At 43.8% G+C, this 18,594-nt stretch overlaps 1 protein-coding gene across 1 annotated transcript in view; it reads right to left on the bottom strand.

Annotated features, from left to right (window-relative positions):
- Positions 1-17,753, bottom strand: part of SLC30A10 (solute carrier family 30 member 10) — a 205,363-nt gene extending 187,610 nt beyond the window's left edge. The window contains exon 1 of the mRNA XM_069233878.1: positions 17,242-17,753. Coding sequence (XP_069089979.1) covers positions 17,242-17,692 — 451 coding nt within the window. The 5' untranslated portion in view covers positions 17,693-17,753. The remainder of the gene's footprint in view (positions 1-17,241) is intronic.
- Positions 17,754-18,594: the final 841 nt, after the last annotated feature.

Genomic DNA, 18,594 nt, shown 5'->3' with positions numbered 1-18,594 from the left:
GCATCCACGGTGCCCTGTGCTTGTCAGGTGTGGGAGTCATCTTTGAGAGAGGAAGCAAGGAGGTGTCCAGTTTTGTGCCTGATTATGATTGGACTTCTTGTGATTATACACGTCAGATGTGCAGAGCCTGTGCAATTGGCAAAAGATGTTTTCATTGTTAAAAAGATGCAGTATGTATTAATGGCGATGACAGCAACGGTATAAACACGAGGCCAAATTTAAACAGTGTAGGGCAGATTAATGAAAAGCTGCACTGCACCTAGGGCAGCGCCACTTTTCTTGCGTCCCTTAGCACCCTCCTAATGCCTCCATGTATGCGCCGTATTTAAAATACGGCGCAACATGGTGGTAGTTAGGGGTACTAGCATCATATTTTTTCACGCTAGTTCTGCGCTTTGCAAAAAATTGAAAATATTGCATGGCGTTTCTGGCCTTCTAACGCCACATTAGCGTAAAAAAATGAAGCTAGTGTGGCGTTAGAATGCCGCTAGGGACTCTTAAATATGCCCCTATGTTTTATGTGGCTAGCTGAGTGGATTAGTAAAGCCAGCCTTTACAAGTGCTTTAAAACACATGAATGTATGTGAAAGGGGAGCGATGGAGAGATGAGGGGCACATTTGCAGGGTGGTAGTGAGTGAAACCGAGCAGGAGGTCAAGGGTTGGGGGGGCGCCACAATAAGCTGTCGCACAGGGCGCCACCAGTCCTAAAGCGGGCCCTGCAAGATACTACCACATTTGAGTTGTAGATGCCAAATGGGGCTGAAAGCATGTGCTCTCATTTACCCACAGGGTCCTTCTAGACTTACAAGCACTTCCAGACACCAAAGGAAGGAAGGAAAAAAATCTCCAATCACTGGTTGGTGCATAAAATAAACCTGGAACCACATCACCAGCTCCTCTGAACATTTCGTAAGGAGAAGGTCCTGTTGCAAAAGATGTTGGAAGGGCCTAGCGACATTTTAGTGACACATTAGCATCATTTTTTAAGCTAATGTGTTGATAGATGGTCAAAATTGCAGCAACATATTTACAAAGTGGCGCTTTGCGCTACATTATGCCTGCGCCTAGCTTAATGTATGCAAAGGGGGTGTTCCCCTGTTAGGGGGGGCGAAAATATGGTGCAGAGACATCTAAGAGATTTATTTCCGTCATTTTTTTCGGCATTTTTACCGCCTGCTCTGATCAGGCGTTAAAAGGAGGATCTCATTGGTTACAATGGGCCTCTGTGTTTTGCAGGATTAGTGTCAAATTTTTTCCTGGTAATCCTGCAAAGCACAAAACTAGTAAAATTCTGACGCTAGTTCCCTAATTACCGCCATGGTGTGCTGTATATTAAATACGCCACGCGGATGGTGGTGTTAGGGGTTGCTAAGGGGCGCAAGAAAAGAGGCGCTGCACTAGGTGCAGCGCCACGTTTCATAAATATGCCCCTTAGTATCTAGGAACTTGCCCTCAGGATCTAGAGGATGCAGGAGTGGCCAGAAAAAATGTCCACATCAGTTAGAGAAAAGTGGGCCTTTGTAATACCTTCCACCGGCAGACGACTCTGACAGGGACTGTGATTGTGATGCTTGCCCAGGGATGGCACATGCAAGGCAAGCAACAAAAACAGGTTTGTCCAGCTCAGATCTTTTTGCCACACTGAAAACAGTATCAGTGGAACTTCACAGTAAGGGCATAAAGCTTCAGGCAGCCCAGCTACAGCTTCCAGGCTTGCCACGCGGAAGTATATTGAGATCCAAAATAGGAACTTAAGTCCAAAGGTAAAACCTTGGACTGGGACAAGGTGACAATCCACCCAAGCAAAGAAGCAACCATCGGCTACGGAATCCAACTTTGCCACAAACATAGCTTTTGGCATCAAAACCAATGTATTCAGTGGGAGTTCGGCAGTAATGTATTTGACTTCAAGGAACCCTCCTGAGCTTCATCCTTTGATCTGCCCCACTGGAAGTACCAGATTTCCAGAAAAAAAAAGTTTCATTCTGAAGAAACAAACGCTGACCGGGATAACCTACTTGGTGTATTCGACCTCCACTTGATAAGCCTGAAGTCATGTCTATGTCCTGGTCAACTGGGAAATTATATTTTTCAGACGTGCTTTTTCCATAGGCTCTTTTTGGCTTAAAATTGTTACAAATAATAACTTCAGTTCCCCTCATCAGTTTTTAATCAATTTGATGTCTTTCTGCTTATTACCGGTTCTCTATTTTTTCTAAATTGTCGTGGGAATTTAATTTCATTTTCTTCTCTTTAAAGCAGCAGCAGCTCCTCCGCTATGGCGTCACCCCCCACCAGCAGCTGCAAAACTTGTAAAATAAAATGATAGTAAACTGTATTTATTATCATTGTATTTTTCAAGAGGGTGGGGCCTTGGGGATGACAGGCAGGGAGGGAGAGGGGTGGTTCCAGCAGCATGAGAGCAGCATTAAGATTGGCCGCAGGACAGGCTGGGAGCCTGTGCCTGACGGGCGGCGATGCAGCGATTTTCTGTTTCCGTTTTGTACCCGACTTACACTTTGCCCGTACACGAACTTAGTATGCACTCCTCTGGAGATTGCCTATACCTTGTGCCATAGCCACCCGAGGTCAAGCAGAGAGTATCTTAAGAACTGTGTTATGGTCGAACCAGATTGTGTTTATTAGTTTGGAAAGGTATCCCCTTCTCAAATTAATAAACTATTTTTCTTAAATTAACAGCCTAAAAGGAACAAGCTTTTGAAAAGTCAATAGGTTTGGTATTAGCTGATGAGCTATTAGCTGTGCCAGTATTTGTTAACTCTGAATGGCTTTTTCAGAAAGTATACGATAAAACATTCAAAGATGGCCACCCGTGAGTGAACATGCATGTGGACACAGAGGCTCGACATGTAATAAATTGTTTTGTTATACTGTACTAAAAAACTTTCAAATATGGCAACCTGTGTGTGTGGTCATCTCTATACAGCACATTTAAAGATGCCCACCAATACACTGCTGACCTTCTTCCTTGAATGGCTTTTAATAAAAGTGTAAGAAAAACAAATCAAAGATGACTGCTCGTGCATCCATAGCATGCACACTCATGGGTGGCCATGTTTGAATGTATTTTTTGTATGTTTAAAACATTTCCAAGATGGTGGCCACTAATAGTGCCAATAAAGGATGTGGCACACTGTAAGCTGCAACAAGTGCGAAGTTAAAGGTTTGGGGAAACTATTGGGCACTCACAAAAGAAAATGAAAGAAAAGGTATGAAAAAGAAAAAATAATTATTTATTTATAAATATTACATATTGGCCCACTAGTTGTACTGATGACAACGATATTCTGTCTGAATGACGACATTGTGCCTGGGCAGCATGAAGTCAAACACACAGGATATATTTTGTATCCTAGACTTGGCCCTAGCCTTGGTGGGGTACAGTTGTGTGGGGGTTTCCAAGTTCTGGTGAGGGTCTTGTTCCGTGCTAAACTAACAGTGTCCTTTGAGTCCAGTAATGTGGGTTTTATTTGTTCTGGTAACACACCATCTATGTGTGGAGCTACAGAGCTACCTTTGATTCCAAGGCAAATAGAACAAATGGGTGTACAAAGGCCAGTGCGCATCCAGTTTTGGAATACACTGGTCGGACACAACGGGCAATTTAAAGTTGCACAACATTAAAACAACATACCTTTTGTCAATCTAGTGCGGGGTTCATGTTGCTAGTCATTGTCATTTCTATGAAGAAAGGGATTGAGCGGGCATCAAGTGGTCAAAGGGCTTTATACTCCAGAAGGCACCGATTTGAAAAGTTGAATAGGTAAGTCAATTCAGGTTGCTCTTTTGGTACCTGAGAGAGATCTGGCGTGAATTTGAATAGCACCTATAAACTAGACAATGGCAAACCTACAACAGGCTCACTGAGGTAGTCTCAGAGGATATTGCAAGGGTAGGGATATCAGAATGGCCCTACAGCTATGTAGGGAACCACCATTATGTGCTGGTTGCCTTTGTTGGACCCATTCAAAATGATCAGAAACTTCATTCTCCTTACACAGACACAATCACAATACACTACCATGTGGAAACAAAGAGCCAAGGCTACATGTGACCTCACAGATTTTCTGAAAGAAATATTATAAAACTCTCCCTGGGGTGCCAGCAAAAATCTAGTGCATTTCCTACCAAGAGCAGCCGCCAAGCAATAGTTTCCTTAGGCTCAGACGGGAGGAGATTATTGAACCTCTGCTATGGTGTGGTTACACTTCGTTGTGCCCCCAGTCCAGCAAAGTCGATCCCTCAGCTACAAAAGAAACAAAATCACTGTGAGGCATTCACCAGTGGGTCCGACGTTTGAGGTCACTGGGCAAAAAAAAGCAGTGCAGGTCAGAACACACAAGGTGGAGGCTCTTTATCACAGTCACCTGTCCAGGAGGCATTTTTGTCCCAAGACAGACGACTGATATTAACTCAGAACTTGCAGCATGAACTCTTAAAACAGCTGCTATCAATGGATAGACAAACGTTTATATACGTTTCATAGGCATTGAAACGTAGGGTAATCTGGTTAAAGAGCAATTATCATAAACCAAATTAATTTAAAGGTTAATTGTGCAATAACTTATCTTAAATAAAACAATGTAAGCTGTCAATCAAGCTTCATAAAGTTTCATAATGTTTTCCCAGGCCTAGCATTTAATGCTGATGAGGTTGAGAAGGTAAACAGTTGTCACAATAAACATAGTTTTTAAGGTTTATTTCCTTATTAGAATGCCCTTCATGGTCCATTGGATAGGCCTTGCATAATGTATGCAATTCATAGTGTAATGGCATGCAAAGACATCAGTGACATAAATCTATCCAAAACAGTACTTAAAAAAGGGACTGGAATTTGGGATTCATGCGGGCCAAGAAAAGTGGTATATAAGAAGAGGAACTTTAACTGGATGATTTATAGCTGCATCTACTAGCCATTGACGGAATGAAAACAAGTTTTATTTTAAAAATCACATGGGTAAACAAGTATTGACACAGACAGTATGGCTGGCTTTTTGTTAGTGGAAGTGTTTGGTAATGGCAGGGTGACTGTATATGTTGTTAATTTCCTTCCCCCGCAGACCTATTGTCTCAGATAAAAATTCTGATTTGGAGCCATTGTCACAATTTTGTGACTGGTTCCTCAGATCTCGTCACTAAAATTCCTTTGTACTTCTGGATACACAGGATGTTCATAGCTTCCTGAAAGGCCTCTTTGTTAACCCTGAAGTGGATCTCCTTATCACATTGGACACAGAGGCGTAATACACATGTACCCCCTCCACCCCCAAGAATGAACCCTGCAGTTATTGAAACAATATTAAGGAACACCAAGAGGGATTCCATCACCCTAGTGCATTTTGTAATGGATTGTGTTAGGAGGGCACTCAATGAAAAATAGTCTGAGCACAATGAGAAACTCTACTATCAAATCCAGGCACTTGCATGGGGAGCACTTGCGCCTCATGTCCGGCCTGCTTTAAAGTCCACCAGTTTGAATGCGACAACATGTACTCTGGCACCTTCTCATATAAAGACCAGACCTTATTGTGGCGCAGAGATACAGACGCCATCTTAACTGTAGGAGTACCAACGTCTGGAGCAAGGAGCAAATTACGTTCCTTGATTAAGAGCTGGAGATCAAAAATTATAAAAGTATGAGGGAAACTAACAGACAAAAATGTCATCCTCCGTTATGACAGTTCTCATCCGCGATCCCTCCAGGAGAACCTGCCCCTGGATCAATCCGTGTATACACAGAGCTTGTTCTGACACTACTACATTTGTCGAACAAAGAACAATCTGAAGTCCTGACATATAAACTAATATCACGTTTATATCCTAGGAAGATTACGAAAAAGAGTATGAAAAGGAGACTTAATAACAACAGGAAATGTCTCCTTGAGAACCACCCTAGACCTGTCTCTGGCAGACATAACCTGTGCTCTACCTGCTCCACGGTGTCTAATACAGTGAAGAAAATTATCTTGAGACATTGCCATATTTTACAAAATAAAGACAGCATTTGATTGCCTTCTCTGTCCTCCTTTACAAAACTGATCTATCTGCACAAATACCCACTAATACCTTGTTGACTTTGCCAGCAGTCACAGGGCATTACCCATGCAGGAGATGCTATGTATGCCTGTTGACAACCACTACCAGAGAGATAGACATCTGAGCAAACTGACCATGGATCATTAAATGTCATACCAACTTCAACTGCGAAAATGTATCTATATGACCACATACCTGTGTGAGCACAGATACATAGGAATGATGTCACAAAAAGTGTGCTTTAGGATTAATGAGCATAGCACTACAATACGATGCAAGAACACCACCAAAATGACAAATCACTACGTAGAAATTAACCGCTCAGAAAACATCCTCAAATGGATAGTACTTGAAAAGATCATGCCTGATCCACAAACCAGCACACTATAGACGGTACTAAAAGAAGACCAAAGATGGGTATACCGTCTACATACCATACTGAATGACTCAATTATGACATACCTTGGCTCCAAGTAATTAATGATGCTATCCTCTGCTCACTATGACATATTTTCTGTAAAAACAGCACATTAATGAGATGTATGGTAATTATGAGGGACCCTATTAACCTAATTAGGACAGCAGACCACCCACATTACCCGCTCAGTAGACCGCTTGACATTGTGATGGTTGTGGTACTCTAATCAATTATGAGGATAGTGAGTGATTAACAACACTCATGGCACTACAGTTCTAGCACTACTTAATTCATCGTGAGCTTGAACAGCTCATGCAGTCAGGAACTTCACTTCCTAACAGACAAGAGGTAATGCACGCCCCATGCTTACTAGGCTCTCACTTAGGTACGGCCATGAGCCTGTGGCCCATATCTCCATGGAACAGATCTGCAGTTAACTACATTTGCCAGCAGGGGCAAGTGACACATGGCATACCAGGCACAATGACAGCGCAGATGACTGTAAGTTAACAAACAGGCCAGCAAGGCCCTGAGAGTTCGCAGATACTTACAGGTTTCTAACTAGGGAGAACCTTTGATGAAGTAAGTATGGGGGAATTGGGAGGTTTAGCCGAACAGAAACATACTCTCCTGTTTTAGTGTACTGAAGGATTTCTCTAATTATAGTACCTTTTTCCTCAGTGTGTGACCACAAGCTCCCTCCTGTGAGCCTACTCATGGGCCCGCTTCATTTAGTTTAGGGTAAGCGAAGGGTATTGTATGTGGCATGCATATTTTGTACACATTTTGAATCAAACTCACTATGACATTTGCAGTGTTTCCCTACACATGTGGTGAGTGCAGTGGCACAACTCCACTATATGCATGTTTATATAGGTCCTGTCATGCCTTTGCAACTACATATTTTGATTTTCAACTGGCTTTGTGTACGTGCTCCAGGACGACTACCAACTATTCCCAGCTGACAAACACAAGTGGGTACTGTAAGTCTGTGTGCTGGATGAATGTGGTTTGAAACTAAATTAGTACAAGAGGGATCCTGGTCCTGAAGAAAGCCAGGGACACCATTATGTGGAAGAGAAAGGACTGAAACAAGACGACCTGGCAGATGCTGGGATAGCCCAAGCATTACCAAGATTATTTAAACCATCTCTTGTGCCTTTCAATAAATGTAATTAAGTGGGAAGGGGCCAGTGATTTTTATACACCTACATGCTGGATTCCACATTCCACTATTGCAACAAAGTACTCCATGGTACCTGCAGGGAGATCATTTGCCACTGGTGCGTTCACTGGAGAGTGTGGCTGGCCCATGATGAAGCATGACACCCAGGTGGGAATGTAAAGCCATGCCATACAGTTCGGTGTGAATCCCTAGTCATTTAATGTAGAGAAACACACAGGGCTGCAGGTCTGGCCACAAGTAGTTAGAAAAAACTCCAGAGGGAATAACCACTGACATTTTGGTCTCATCTGTTCTTATATTAGTATATACTGTGGTTCGGGAGGACGCATATTAAGCCAGTCCAAACTCAACCTCTCATTTCCCCGACCCCTACCAAGGAGGTCGTAATGTTTTTGTGCATATGTTGACCCAGCACTCATAGAAGATTTTCGGAAATGTGAAAGTTCAGACGAAGTCAGTAGATACAGCTTGCATGTTAAATTGTAAATGTATAGGGTAAACACAGAAAATTATTACTTAGTAGATGCTTTTGTCAAAGGGCAAATAGTTATGCTGTACCCCTAATTAAGCCTATGTACATACTTTGTAAATCCAACAACATGTTATAATGACAGCAAAGTAAAAAAAAAACACACATGAGTGATTGGTGAATAGTACTGCATCTTAACGAGGGAAGAAGGCATCCAAGAAGAAACACTTACTAAACATAAAAACTATAAATGAACAATTAAAGTATCATTGTGTCAGTATTAAGTTACATTTCATGCCTCACCTCTAGTTTTTTTTCTTTTTTAGAATCTGTTTTTATTAATCATTACAATACTTTTACAAAAAGTAAACACACCACAACCAGCAGATTTGACAATCTCCAATTTCCATGCCATTGTTAATACATATATAATAGGTGCAACCCCTCTCCTGAGCCCACAGGCCTCCACTACATCCCCTTTGTCCCTTAGGTATTGGCCTGCCTTTTTTTAATACACTTTCATATTACTTTTTATTGGTTGATTTAAAAAACAAAATAACATTACAATTCATTAACTTGCCCCATCCACCCTCCCCCTATCCGCTAAACAAGGAGAGAGTTGTGGGTAACACAGTGTGCATATAAATATAAATCCATTCATAACATTGGATCCCTTAAGCCGCATAATTGGTACTACTGCATCAAATTACAGCAGATCAGCATTACGGACGTACCCAAAGAGTATTAATCAACTCTCCCCTTCCAAATAAGGATCTCGTATTTCCTGTTGTATCCAGACTTCTACTAGGTCCCATTCCCTTCTTCCTCACTGTCCTACTCCATTGTAAACCAACCTGTGACGTACCCCACATTCAGCTCGTACCCCCCTCGCGAATTCCCTTAACCATTGCTTTCGTGTGGACAGTCGTTTGGACATCCATCTTATTGCTATTCACTTCTTTGCTACAGTGAGGCCTACATCGAGTATCTTCTCCGTGTATTTAGTGTGTTTATTGCGGGTGAATAGCCCAAGTAAGCACACCTGTATCATTGGCTGAATTTGCAATTTGCTTAGCATTCTTAAAGTTTTAATTACTTCGCCCCAATAAACACTTACACCAGGGAATGTCCACCACATGTAATATTGGTTCTCTTTGTTATTCTGCATTTGGGGCACTGTTCTGAGCTTGAGGGATCTAGTCTGTACAGCCACTGTGGTGTGATGTAATTCTTATGTACGCATTTATAATGTTTACGTTTCAATCTTGAATTCCATGTGACTCTCCTGCAGTTACCCAGTAGAGATGTTCAGTCCCCTTCCCTTAACTCAATTGTAGTTCTACGTTTAGTTGTCTGTGGTATCAACAATGAGTAAATTCAAGTGATGAGTTTGCCCTCACCTCCCATGTCTGAGAGAGTTTGGCTTAGCACGTGTTTCTGGTTCTTGTGGAAACCCTGCCCAGGCCTTGGAGAAAGTGCATCTGTTGCAGTGATGCCCTCCATACATAACTTATTGATTGTACACATGCTGCATATTTTGTGAGCTCTGGTTTCATTGGCATGGGTCTCCTGATGAGGATTGGATGGGCCTCAAAGAGCTGAAATCTGTGCTTCTTAATTCTAAGCCTAATAATGTAGAGGTTTTCTTTAATTACAATGATGCTCATCCACTGCATCCCTACGGTCGGGGCAAGCTTACCTGTTGGGCATGCCTTCGTGAATCAGAGATAGTTACGCATTTAAACCAATGTCTTCTCAATTTAGTGAGATTGGAGAAAAACAAGAAAAACTAAAGGAAAAGTTTACATACATGCTTTGCATGCAAGTTTACATAAATATTTTTCCCCGTTCTACCACTCTGATGCAGCTGAGAGTCAGGATTCAAATTCAAGCTAGATACACAGAAAGACAGATAAAATATCTTGCTGTCACCTTCAAAAACTCCAGTACAGTACCCTGTATCACCAATATGCTGATGACATTCAGATACACCCAAAGGTTTTCTTCTCGTTTTCTCTAGTCTGGATTACACCAACTCTATGCTCACAGTTATATCCAGAGTCCGCTTTGCCCCTCTCACAGAAGTATTGAATGCTGCAGCTCCATTTGTCTCCAGAATCAAGATGTTCGGTCATATAACTCCCGTATTTTTAGCCCTACAAGGACAATCAGTTGAAACCAGAGCTCATTTCATGTTAGCATGCATGACCTACAAAGCCCTACAAAGCCCTACAAGCAGCGACCTGGAACTATCTGACTGAAAAGCTGACATTCTCAGGTGGTCAACGTACCCTATGCAGCTCTAATTCAGTGCTAGCCTGACCACTATTCAAACAAAAAAAAATGATGGGCCTTATAGGTTATATTGCACTTATATTGCAACGGAGGGGAAATCCACCATGTTCATGATGGCATATCTGTGCCTTAATCTTTCTCTGGAAGAATATCAAGACTGTGGAACTTGTGTCCCCTAGACATGCACACTATTATTAATCTACATTCAGAAAAGAACAGGAAGTTGTCTTCTTTTAGTGCCATAAAATCTCTGTCCCACCAATGTCAGGATCTGATCACACTGCTCTTGTCTGACTATATTTGTACTTGTTTTTACTTTGCTGATAGCCCCGCAATTCTTCAGTTGTAATCTAAACTACATTTTGCTTATCTTCCCACTATATTGTCACACACTGGTACTGTTTTAATATATTAGATTTTAACTAAGTGTATGGTCTCTCACTTGTGATTATGTTCTTTGTATATGATCTTGGGCCATGTTTGCTCTCTCATGGAAGAGAGGAAGCCAGGAAATGAGGGAGGATGGGTGGGTGGATGCCACTAACTAAATGTGATGATGAATGAAGCCACCAACCCAAATCACATTGACCACCTATCAGGCTGCAAGCTAATAATGACCTAACAGTATCCATTATAATTTATAAACCACTTCAATGTCTGCTTAATTTGCAACAATCAAAGACACTACAGCATTTAGTATGTGAAGCACAACTCAACTTAATTTGATATATATACACATGAACAATAATAGGCAAAATTACATGGTTGGCAAAAAAACAATAGTCAACAGGCCAATCGGGTCACTATAATATAGTGTTTTCACACAAATGTTTGTAGTGACCACAAACGCAGCATGATGCACAAAGGCCTCTCTGCCTACCTTCGAGATTTTGACTGAGTGTGAGTAACACACACCAGAAGACGAAAGGAACGCCAGCCTTTTCCTATTTAATGCAATTACTTAATAAAACTCGAACCTAAGTTAAAAGCCGGGGGCATGGCCAGGAAAGATGGCTGGCTAGATGTGCCTTTTACAGCTCCCATTCCACAGTAAACATCCTGCCAACATCCTTCGGTTTTATCTGCCATCTACACCTCAGCGGTGTCCCCCTGTACCGTACCAATAGAGGGTGGCCTATTTCCACTGATGGGGACCTGCAGACAGCGATAAATTGTGAGTGGACCAGCAAGGCTTGGTGCAGCTGTGAGTGGCATCTGGCGGAGCTCTTGGTGCTGACAAACATGAGACAACACTTGCACTGCCAGACTCAGCTGAGCCCTGACAGGAGGGGGTCCTTTACCTGCTGGGCCTGAGGATTCCTGTGAGCCCAAAGGGGGGGCTGAGGAGGCGGAACGGCGAGCGGTGGTGGATCGGCCGGTGCTGCTAGTCCCTGGGCGCAGTCGCTCCCTGCCCAGGGATCTTAGTGCGGGGAGCGAAGCTGCAGCTATGGCCAAGGACTGAGGTGGGATCCGGTGGCGAGGCCCAGCCCTTGGGAGCGGGGCTTTTCCTGGCCGCCTGGATCTGGTAAATACTTCTGGAGTTGGGGCTGATGAACTCCTAGTGCTACCAAGTGACTTGCAGGAGTGATGCCTTGTGGAGGGCCCCTGACTCATACTCCAATATAATCTGTGGCAAATGAAGGGGGACCTGTCTGGTGCTCACTGCATATGAGGAGGGATAGGAGCGAGACCACCCTGACAGTTGGAAGGCTTTCCATCTTTGCGCTTGGTTGTCCCTGTTGCTGCTGTTACTCAGTTTCAGATGTGTCTCTTTATGGGATGACCCACAGCTGATGACCCTGTTCTACCAGTTCTAGTTACCCGGGCACTCAGAGTGAAGACCGCCGCTTTGTTACTGTCAGAGCTTGTAAAATAGTGATGTCAAGGGAACAATACAACTTTGGGCATTATGGTTAACGACGAATTTGAAGGCAGCTAAGACAAACAAGATAATCAACCACACTCACCCCCCACCCACCCAGAGAATGGGGAAGACCGGCGAGGGGGGCGTGGCACCTGCCATCCCATTGTTGGTGGATTTAATGATGGAAATCCAAGACTCTAAAACTGAACTTGTCAATAAAATAGAGGCAGTGGCAATAGACGTTACCTCAGTGCAGACTGATCTATGCAAAGTGTCAAAAAGGGTGATAAATGCAGAGGAAAATGTTGCAGTAGGGCAGCAGGAGGTTCACACACTCTGGGCCACTGTCTTGGACTTACAAAAACTGACAGGCCATTTGAATGACTGCCTTGAAGACTCCCAGGCCAATCTAGAAAAAACAACCTCAGTTTTGTGGGCTTTCAGGAGAAGGCGGAAGGGCCCTCTGTTGAACTTTTCTTGAAGGAGTGTATTACAACATCCCTTAAACCAAAATGGCTCTCGAACCTCTTTACCATTGAAAGGGCCCATACAGCACTGGCACCCATGCCGTGGCCTGGGCGCCACTGAAGGCCATAGAAGCCCACTTTCTAAATTTCCAAGACCGAGATGCTATATTGTAATGCACCAGGGCACAGGACACTCCATCGTATAAGGGTAAGCGTATTTCAATTTTTCCTGATTATACCCATCCGAAAAAAGAACAGAGGAAAACAGTTATGGCAGTTAAAAAGAGGCTACAAAACTACAACTTTCAAAAAAGCCTCCTTTTCCCTGCTAAACTCTGGGTCCAGCATGGGGGAACGGCCTGGTTCTTTTACACTCAAGCCGAGGCAAATGAGTGAATGGACACCTTACCTCAGAACACTGGTGAACTCCCTACTCGACAATCCCACCAGAAACGGGGACCGACTCTCCAATCTGGTTGACAGGGGAAGAAGGGGAAAGATGGTGGGGAAGCAGTCTCACAGGTGGACAAGATTACAGTAGGCCCAGATGGAACGCTGCAGGCAGCAGATGCAACTTTAGGCGATGGAGATCAGCTCCGGGACAGTGGCTCCAGACCTGGGACAGCTAGCGGCGACTCAGAGATGGAATAAAGGAAGGTATCACTTGGTAGTCCTCGAATATGATGCCCTGCCTTCCCTGAGTATCTTTAGAATGCTGTTTGACTTTGCTGGGTTGTGGATAGTGGTCGCCCCACTCTCTTGGAGGAACTTTTGATGTAGAACACACAAGCTACATTATCCAATATTTCTTAACATTTATTAGATGGCTCCAATATATACATATGGTTTCACTGTTAATACTAAGTCTCAATTGACCAAAGGGGGCTATAGGACAGAGTAGTGTGGGAGTGACAGGAAGATTGAGGGGCACTACCTCGTTCCCTATATCTTGCACATGGCTCTAACACATTTAAGTATTGTTTAAATTGTATATGTTTTTCCCTGTTTAAAGTTTGCTTTTAGGTATATTGGGAAATGGGGCTGCTGCTGCCATCCCCCAACAGCAAGCACACTGGGTGGGAGGATATAGCACAACTGCCCAAGGGGTGGGGGGGAGTTGGAAACAAATGTTGGTTTTACTGAATTTGACACTGTTCAAAGGTTATAGTCTTCTCTTCTGTATTGTGACATTGAATCTTATCCAAGAGAATGCCTTACTTGACAGAAGTGGGCACGTACTACTTAAATCCCTAGTGTTAGGGAGACAGACCTACATAATGACTGACTTTATAGTTAAATTAATGACGTGGAATGTCCACAGTGTTGCCCAGTTAGAGAAACGGAGGAGGGCTCATGCCTATCTAAGATGTTATAAAATATCTATTGCATTTTTCCAGGAGACTCATATTTAGGGTGGCTGCATTCTTTCTCTCAGGAGACACTGGAGGGGCCAGCTTTATGCTACGTCCTTTTCTGGTTATGCTCAAGGAGTTCTGATTTGGGTGCCACTCGGAGTACCCTTACAGCATAGACATTGCGTACTGGACCCTGAGGGCCGTTATGTGATGTTATATGGTGCACTGGATGGGAGGGAGGTCTGCCTTGTCAATGATTATTCCCCTAACAATGACTGCCTGACGTTTTTTTACAGAGGTTGTACCGGCTGCCTCCCCATATTTGGCTGCAAATGTGATAATGGCAGGGGACTACAACTGTGTTTTGGAAGGGTACAGGGTATCATCTCCCACAACGTCTCCACACCAAACCACACACGACTACGGCATTAAGAGATCTTATGAGAGAACTCCACCTAAGAGACATATGGCAAATTAGATATCCCGATGTGCAACAATTCTCCTGTTACACCCCTGCCATGGGAAGTCATAGGGCCCATTTCCACCTTGGCGGTCTTTTGACAAGATTGCCGAGGTATCGCCGTGCTGAAGACCGTCAGTGCAGGCGGTTTTCTGCACAGTGTATTATGACTGCTGGCAGCCCTCTGCCCTTTTTCGGACAGAGAGCTGCCAGCAGCCATGCTGGCGGTGGAGGTGGAGCAGCCTCCACTTCACTGCCACGTCATCAGAACACTGCCCACCGAATCACGTCCCATGATTCGGTGTGGCCGTGTTCTGGTGACGGGGAGCTGGCGGCGGAGCAGTCCCCATGGATCCCATTTCCTCCCGGCGGATCACCAGACAAGGTAAGGTGATCGTCCGTTAGGGGAGGGGGGTAGGAGGGTGGGGAGGTGTTGTGTGAGTGCATGGGTGTGTGCGTGTGAGTGTGTAGAGAGGGTGTGTGAGTGCCTGTATGCATGCGGGGTGTTGTGTGTATGGAAAATGTCTGTGTGTATGTCTGTGTGTATGTGTGCGTGTATGTTGAGGTGTCGTGTGAGCGTGCGTGTGGGGGGGGTGTCAATGTGGGGGGGTAGGGAGGGGGGTCGTGGGTTTGGGGGGAGGACTCTGGGGAGGGGGAGGGGTGGGGGGAACCCCTATTAGTGCCAGGGAACGTATTCCCTGGCACTGATAGTGTCTACCGCCATGGATTGCGTGGCAGTAAAGAACCCCACCAAATCCATGGTGGTATGCGGGGTTGTGATACTGCCGGCGGTGTAGTGACGGCCGTTGGGCTGGAGACCGAAGTCTCCAGCCCAGCGGTCTTTACCACCCTGGCGGTCAGAGTGGAGAAGTGGCGGTTTTGCATGGTGTGAGAGAGAGGAGGGGGCGGGGCTCCAGGGGCAGCAGCGGCGGGTAAGAGAGAGAGGGGGGTGTGAGCAGGGAGAGAGAGAGCGGAGTGAGGGGAGAAGGCGAGGGAGAGAAAAAGTGTGAAAAGCAAAGGACACAAAAGGAACACCAAAGGAAACAGAACAGAGGAAAAAAGAGGAAAAAACGAGAAAAAGAGGCAGAGGGCAGCCTAGCAAAAGAGCAGAGCTCTCCCACTAGGCACCAGGGATAAGGCACAGGCAGAAGCCTGTGGGTGGAGGAGGGCCTCGAACTCCTGACAGAGTTCAGAGGAACGAAGGGCTCCACTTGCCAGTGGAGCTACGAGGAGGCAGATCAGTTCATTGACTAGGTCAGTGATGTTGCTCATCCTACTGCGCAGTTCAGAATTTTACATTTCATAGAACTACAAATTGTTTACAGAGAGATCCATGTATACCTCTATTGAAATCAAAATGCATGGAAAACCCCTTAATATGTATGTTTTACCAAAAACAAAACAATGACCCAACAAAAAGTCAGTTTGCAGTTTGTTTGCCTGAAAAATCTACATTTGCAACTTTGTTTTTCCACCCATTGTTTAAAAAAATCAGACTTCATATACTGTGTTATTTTAGCAAGAATGTTGTGAGGCGTACTCATTTTTCTGTAATTTGAGACATCTCTAGTTGCAGACCTTAGGGCCACTCTGTTGCTATTTCCACCACCACTATAGAGAACAGCCATGATTCATTCAACTCTACCCACATTTTTTGCAAAGTTTCTGAGCGAAAACAATTACCATAAGAGAGCTTAAAGCATTACTTCTCTTTTCTGTCCCGCACTTTAGAGGCACCTGGCATGGCCTTCGCAGTTCTGACCCTACTGTGTTGGACTCATCTGCATTGGCTCTCTGCTTCTTGGCAGATATTTCTCTTTGGTCCAAGGTTTTTAAGCATCATCCTTTTTTGTTAGTTAAAGTCAGATTTGTATTTTTTTGTTGAATTTACTCTTTTTATATTTCTACAGTTTATAATTCTAACACCAAAATGCCACACAAAACTGTTCTAATAAATAATATTCTCATAGCCTTTTCAGTGGTACTGTTACATTATACAGAGATCTGAGCAGAACCCTCATTGGTGAGCTTGACATACACGTATGTCTACACCACAGAGGAAGCATTTTTTTAGACTATCTTCAAAATACACTACATTGGGGTTGTAGCAAAGAAATCACACACTCCACGGTGGAACTGGTATAATTTCCAATAATATTGTTTTCTTCTTGGTGTTAATGTTTTACTAACAGGACAGGGCAAACATGCTGCTTCTGACCCGGTCTCGACCCCAAGCACTGCTGGTTAATATTTCACATTCTTGACAATGTGCTTTTCAAGAAGACTCACAGAAAGAGTAAAGGTTTCTACCGGAGTTTCCCTTCAAAGCACCCCCAGGCCGCCACAGGAACTATTCATCTACTAAAGCAAACAATAATATTTGCAAATTCAAAATATGACTTATCGGTACCATAGCTAAGTCACTTAAAAAAATAAAACAAAAAAGACTTCACATTATGATGTATGAAAATCCTTTAAAAAATAGTAAAATATTGAAGTAACTTAGGAGGAACTGAAATCTCAATTGCAAACTATAGCGGGTGACTCAAGAAAAAAGTAAAAACCTTAAAAGTAGGCCAACGGGCAACTTCAGGCCTGGAAGAAATATTACTTACCAAAAAAGATGAAATCAGAAGAATTCAGGCCTACACGAGAAGAGCTTGACTTACCTCCAATTACCTCTTCTTCCAGGCTAGTCGCATCACAGTAACAACAGTCTAGAAATATCACGTAGTTGACGAAGTTCAGAAGTAGGCCTATGAGACCGACAATGAGAACGAGCAGAGCCTCTTCCGTCTTCTGTGGTCCTACGAACCTCTTGATGGCCTCCACTAGGATGCTGAACATCAGAGCCGTGGCGAAGACCGAATTCCCAAAGGCCCCGACTACATCTGCTCTTGGGAAGCCAAATGTGTTTCGCTTGTGCCACTCAACCCGGCTGTAGCGGACTCCCACTAGACCAATGACCATGGAGATGAGGTGGGACAACACAGCAAAGGCATCCGAAGCCAAGGACAGGGAGTTGCCGATGTACCCCACTGCCATCTCGACCACAAACAATATGGCGCTCACAAAACACATGAGGACCAGGCGACCGCTCCTGCCGGTGTACCGACCCATTGTGTCTCTTTTCTCAGACTTTTTGTCTCTTTTCTCAGACTTGCCTGAGCCCTATCACAAGCAGCTGAGGATTGACATGCCACCTCTGCAACTGTCTTCTTATACTGAGACAGCCGGTGTGCATTCCATTTCAAAATATTTTTTTATGACGCAGTAAAATAATAAAGTTGTTGGTAGGGTAATTAAAGCAAGCGCAATCCACCGTTATTTTACAATATATCGTGTGTGTTTTGACAGCGTACATGTTTATTTATTGACAAAGCACCCTCTGTTTGTGGCCCAGTGTCTTCTCTGAACGCGTAGCCTTCTTGATACCTTCAAATTACTCGCACTCACTGAATAGCGCCATGGCCTGCCACCAGGTTCTGCCACCCACTGACGGAGATATCACCTACAGAAAATAACAAAGTAAAAACCTTCAAGGACTTAAAATCCTCTTCAACCACTTATATGGCATACGTTTTTTTCAAATACACATACAGACATCCGCAAATAGATATAAACTGGGAATAGAATAATAGTGTATTAACCGAAGGAGAAAATGACAATGATTTGAATAAAAACACACTGTAATGTAGTAAGCCTATCACAACTCTCGTCTCTCCCGCTCATCTCCCTGTATGGCCACAGGACAACTTTTCAAGATTCTCTAATAAATAATGTAATAAATACGAGATAATCATTGCCCCCTGATGCATTTTGAATATTTGCATGGTTTAGGCAAATGGGCTCTTATTACAAATAGTGTGCACAATCCCTGTTTGCGTCACTGCGCACTTTTACACAGGTGTGCCTGTTAAAAACAGGGAACGTGAGCCCTGTTATGTTCCCTAGGGAAAGCCGCAAAAGTACGGAAATTCAAGGGAAATTCGGAGTGGCTAAAGCTGCGCCATGTTTTTCTG

The sequence above is a fragment of the Pleurodeles waltl genome, chromosome 5 (assembly GCF_031143425.1).
Source record: "Pleurodeles waltl isolate 20211129_DDA chromosome 5, aPleWal1.hap1.20221129, whole genome shotgun sequence".
NCBI classification, from domain to species: Eukaryota; Metazoa; Chordata; class Amphibia; order Caudata; family Salamandridae; genus Pleurodeles; species Pleurodeles waltl.
The sequence above is the reverse complement of the archived record's forward strand: the minus strand, read 5'-3'. Positions and strand labels throughout refer to the sequence as shown.